Below are 4012 nucleotides of genomic sequence, written 5' to 3' on the forward strand. Positions count from 1 at the left end.
TGTAGTCGCTACTGTTGTCAGATCTTGTGGAAAAATATAACTAAAAGGCTTCTCCATGACTGACAATTGAGGTATATTGCAGGTCTTACAAATTGTAATTCATACTTTGAAACAATTGGTCCCCAAGATCCGGTGTTGGGGCCACTGAAGCTAATGCTATTGTTGCATAGAGTATGCATATAGACTGATATCATATATAGAATACAACCATGAGCTGTGGTCAACCAACCAACCCTGAATCCTGTACTCTTACCCTCTTGTCCCAAATATCCAGGCAACCGATATGATGCTTCCCTAGGTAGGTGCTTAGTTTGGCTGCTGGTAAATGATGTTCTTACAGATGCACCTACCTCATAATGATGCTATCCCCAGCCATGCAACGTCAAGAAGAAGTCAGCATCTGACACACTGCTGTCCTCCCGGGAACACTCCTCTGATGAACAAGACCCCGGTGACAGAGGCATGGACCCTGAGTCCACCGAGCAGGTGCTGCCACATGGTGAGAGTCCATCAGAGTTTGGTCCTCCTTGTGTCTCCACTCCTGACTGCCTATCCAAAAGAAGGCTTTGTAAGGCACGTATATACTCAACAGCTGACCGTAGAGTCTCCACTTTACTCATCTTCTTGTTGGGACCCTGAGCTTGGGGTACGTGCTGTCTGAGTTTAGCAAAACCAAGATTGACCAACTTCACCCTATTCCTCTCCCTCTCGTTACGTCTTTCAGAGGTGGAGGAGACGACGGTCTTGGAGGCGCAGGAACCACTACGCCGTTGACACCTCAGCCTTTGCGGGGATCCTGAGCGTCCGCTACCTTTGCGCATAGTCCTTGGTTGGCTCTCTGGGCTTTTCTGCTCCTCTGAAGTCTCCATTGAGGTGAGGTAGAACAGGTGCTTAGCTCTTCAAGGAGTTTATCACACAAGGAATGAGACCTCTAGCTGCCTCCCTGGCAATGATCTGATTTGTCGCTCTTCTACCTGTGCTGAGTCGTATCCTGCAATAAGCCAGGATCTGCGGGGAGGAGGTAACACCCCTGTCAGCCGGTCATGGCATGTCTCTCGTGCACTTCCTTGTGCACCGCAGTGTATATCCCACTCCCAGCTCAATAACACCCCCTCCCACCAATCACCTTACACTACTTTCACTAGAGATTTCTATTCATTGACTGATCCCTCCTTCCTTTAAACTTTCTCAAGAAATCCCAGGAGGGGGGAGAGAGAGAGAGAAAAAAAGGAACAAACTCCCGCCTGTTAGAGCCGGTGATGGACAGCTGTGTTTGCAGTGGTGCACAATATGGTCTATGCTATCAATATCAGTTGTGCAATGTAACATCTGCTATACCCAAGATTATATTTATATTGTGACCATAAAATATCCACATGGGCAAGAAGTCGCCCATGTCCTCTTCTCTAGATCTATATGGCCACTAATAGCACTGCTACTTCTGCTCCCCCTGGTGCAGCTTTCCCAGAATCCTGAACAGCAACTTACAATGGCTGAGCCACCTTTCAGGAGTCTGAAGAAGATGGGTTACCATTCCTGGTGGGGGGTACATTGTATGAGTGGAATATCTAGTAAAGATTGATGAATAACCTGGGATTTGGCTTTATGGTATTGTGGAACTTGTAGTTCTACAACCACAGCGAAGAGGTTAATTGTCTATAAAATTTCATTTAAAGAGTACCTCTCATTTTAACAGACTTCTAAGATGAAGTTCTGATCTGTAGGAATACGGGTGCTGAGACCCTTTGGTCACTGAATTGAAGGAGCAGAAGCTCGCAGCTTCATACATTGTATCCCTTCTCATCTGTATAATTTCTGCTTTTCTTTGGAAACATAAAGCTAACAGTATACAGATTTGCTGAATGTTTCATAGACTTGCAGTTTTAGGCTATATTCCAATATAAGGCTATGTTCCCACTGCGTAAGTTTTGTAGCAACGGCCATGATTACTACAGTACTTACGTAGTGGTACCTTCTAAGGAATCCCGGGCGGAGTGTATACAGATAGGATACACTCCAGCCGGGATCCCTAGCGGCGCAGCAAGAAACTGACATGTCAACGCTCACTTGCTCCTCGTTCCCTGCTCACTGCTGGTGCTATTACACACGCCAACAGTGAGCGGGTAAGTGCGGGGGGAGCTGTGGGAAGCCCATATGAGATAGTGGCGGTCTGCTGCCGACGATTCTATTTTATTGAGGGTCGGCAGAATATCATTGCCATCATTGTCATTAGCCTTTCAACATGTTGAAAGACGTTGAAAAACAATGAACAGCCGACATCGTGCATTGTTACCTTTTATTACACAAATCGATTATCGGCTGTAATTGACGATATTCGGCCAAATACAAATAATCTTAAATTCGTGGAATAGGTCCTTTACTAATACAAACTTTTGATCCGTCACTATGATTTCTTTTGTCTCTTACTTTTCCAAGGCAATCCAGCTCATTATAAGGAGAAGGAGCGGAAACAAGGAGTAGCAGGTGGTTGAAGCTGTTTTTATGTACTACAAGCCCCATCATGCTGTGCAGAAGTGGAGCTATGTGAATGTCTCAGGCTCGTCAGTGCTGAAAGAATAGAAAAAATCTATTATAGATCATTGGATATGACATTACAGGATGCTTGGTTGGTCTAGAGAAGCCTGATAATAGCAGACTACACGCTTGTACTCAGCTGAATGGAGAACTGGAGAAGGGTTGGACAACCTTGAAACTGGTAGGTGCACCCCCTGAGTATGAATTGAGAAGGAGGGTCTCCCCTGGGGATTCTCACATTACCTAGTAAATAATTCCCTCCGCTACGCTGATATTACAGGGACAGATTCCAATTAGATGACTGAGAATAATTCCATGCAGAATGAACGTTATAGAATTCCTATGTACCTGATAAATAGTTTCTTCTCGTGGAAGAGAAATAAATGGGGGAGTAGCTACAAGGCATCCGGAAAGTCTTCAGTCCCTTTCACTTTGTGGTGCGTGGGTGTGTGCTGTGGACTTAGAAATAAAACAACAATTCTAGTTTTCCTCATCGTTCCGCACTCAGTACCCCAAAACGTAAAAACTGAATGGTAGAAATCTTCGCAATCTTGCATTGCCATAGGTATTCAGAGCCTTTACTCAGCGGATAGCTGAAGCCCCTTCGGCAGTGATTCCCACCTCCAGTCTTCTTGGCTATGATACGCTATCATAAGGTTTGTACACCTGGATTTGGGGATTGTCTAACATTCTTCTCTGCCGATCCTCTCAAGGTTGGATGGGGACGTCAGTGGACGCCATTTTCAGATGACTCCAAAAAAGTTTAATTAGGTTCAGGTCAGAGCTCTGACTGGTCCACACTGTCATTCACAGAGTTGTCCCTAACCCGCTCCCGTGTTGTCTCAGGGACATTGTCTTGTTGGAAGGTGAACCTTCGGCCCAGTATGAGGTCCAGAGCACTCTGGAACAGGTTTTCATTAAGAATATCTCTGTACCTTGCTTCACTCAACTCAGTGGCGGATTAAATGTACCCTGGGCCCCGGGCTGTCCACCACACCTGGGCCCCCCCCCCGGTCAATCCACCCACATTATAATCAACTACTGCCCCCCCCCCCCAATGCTGTCCCCAAAAAACACTGCCTGCCTCCCCTCCCTGCTGTCCCCAATAAACATAATGTTTGGTCCCTTGCTGCACAGAGGATGTCAGGAGAGGAGGGGGCTGATCTTATAGGGCAGGTCACAGCAGCACAGAGGATGTCAGGAGAGGAGGGGGCTGATCTTATAGGGGAGGTCACAGCAGCACAGAGGATGTCAGGAGAGGAGGGTGCTGATCTTATAGAAGAGGTCACAGCAGCACAGAGGATGTCAGGAGAGTAGGGTGCTGATCTTATAGGCGAGGTCACAGCAGCACAGAGGATGTCAGGAGAGGAGGGGGCTGATCTTATAGGGGAGGTCGCAGGGTCCCAGCAGCACAGAGGATGTCAGGAGAGGAGGGTGCTGATCTTATAGGGGAGGTCACAGCAGCACAGAGGATGTC

General features: G+C 47.0%; 1 protein-coding gene across 1 annotated transcript; it reads right to left on the bottom strand.

Moving 5' to 3' along the window:
* Positions 1 to 362: 362 nt before the first annotated feature.
* On the bottom strand, positions 363 to 869 carry LOC138768738 (achaete-scute homolog 2-like). Its single transcript, XM_069946693.1, has one exon. The coding sequence runs from the start codon at positions 867 to 869 to the stop codon at positions 363 to 365; it is 507 nt and encodes a 168-aa protein (XP_069802794.1).
* Between the last annotated feature and the right edge of the window lie 3143 nt (positions 870 to 4012).

Source organism: Dendropsophus ebraccatus, chromosome 12 (genome assembly GCF_027789765.1).
Source record: "Dendropsophus ebraccatus isolate aDenEbr1 chromosome 12, aDenEbr1.pat, whole genome shotgun sequence".
Lineage (NCBI taxonomy): Eukaryota > Metazoa > Chordata > Amphibia > Anura > Hylidae > Dendropsophus > Dendropsophus ebraccatus.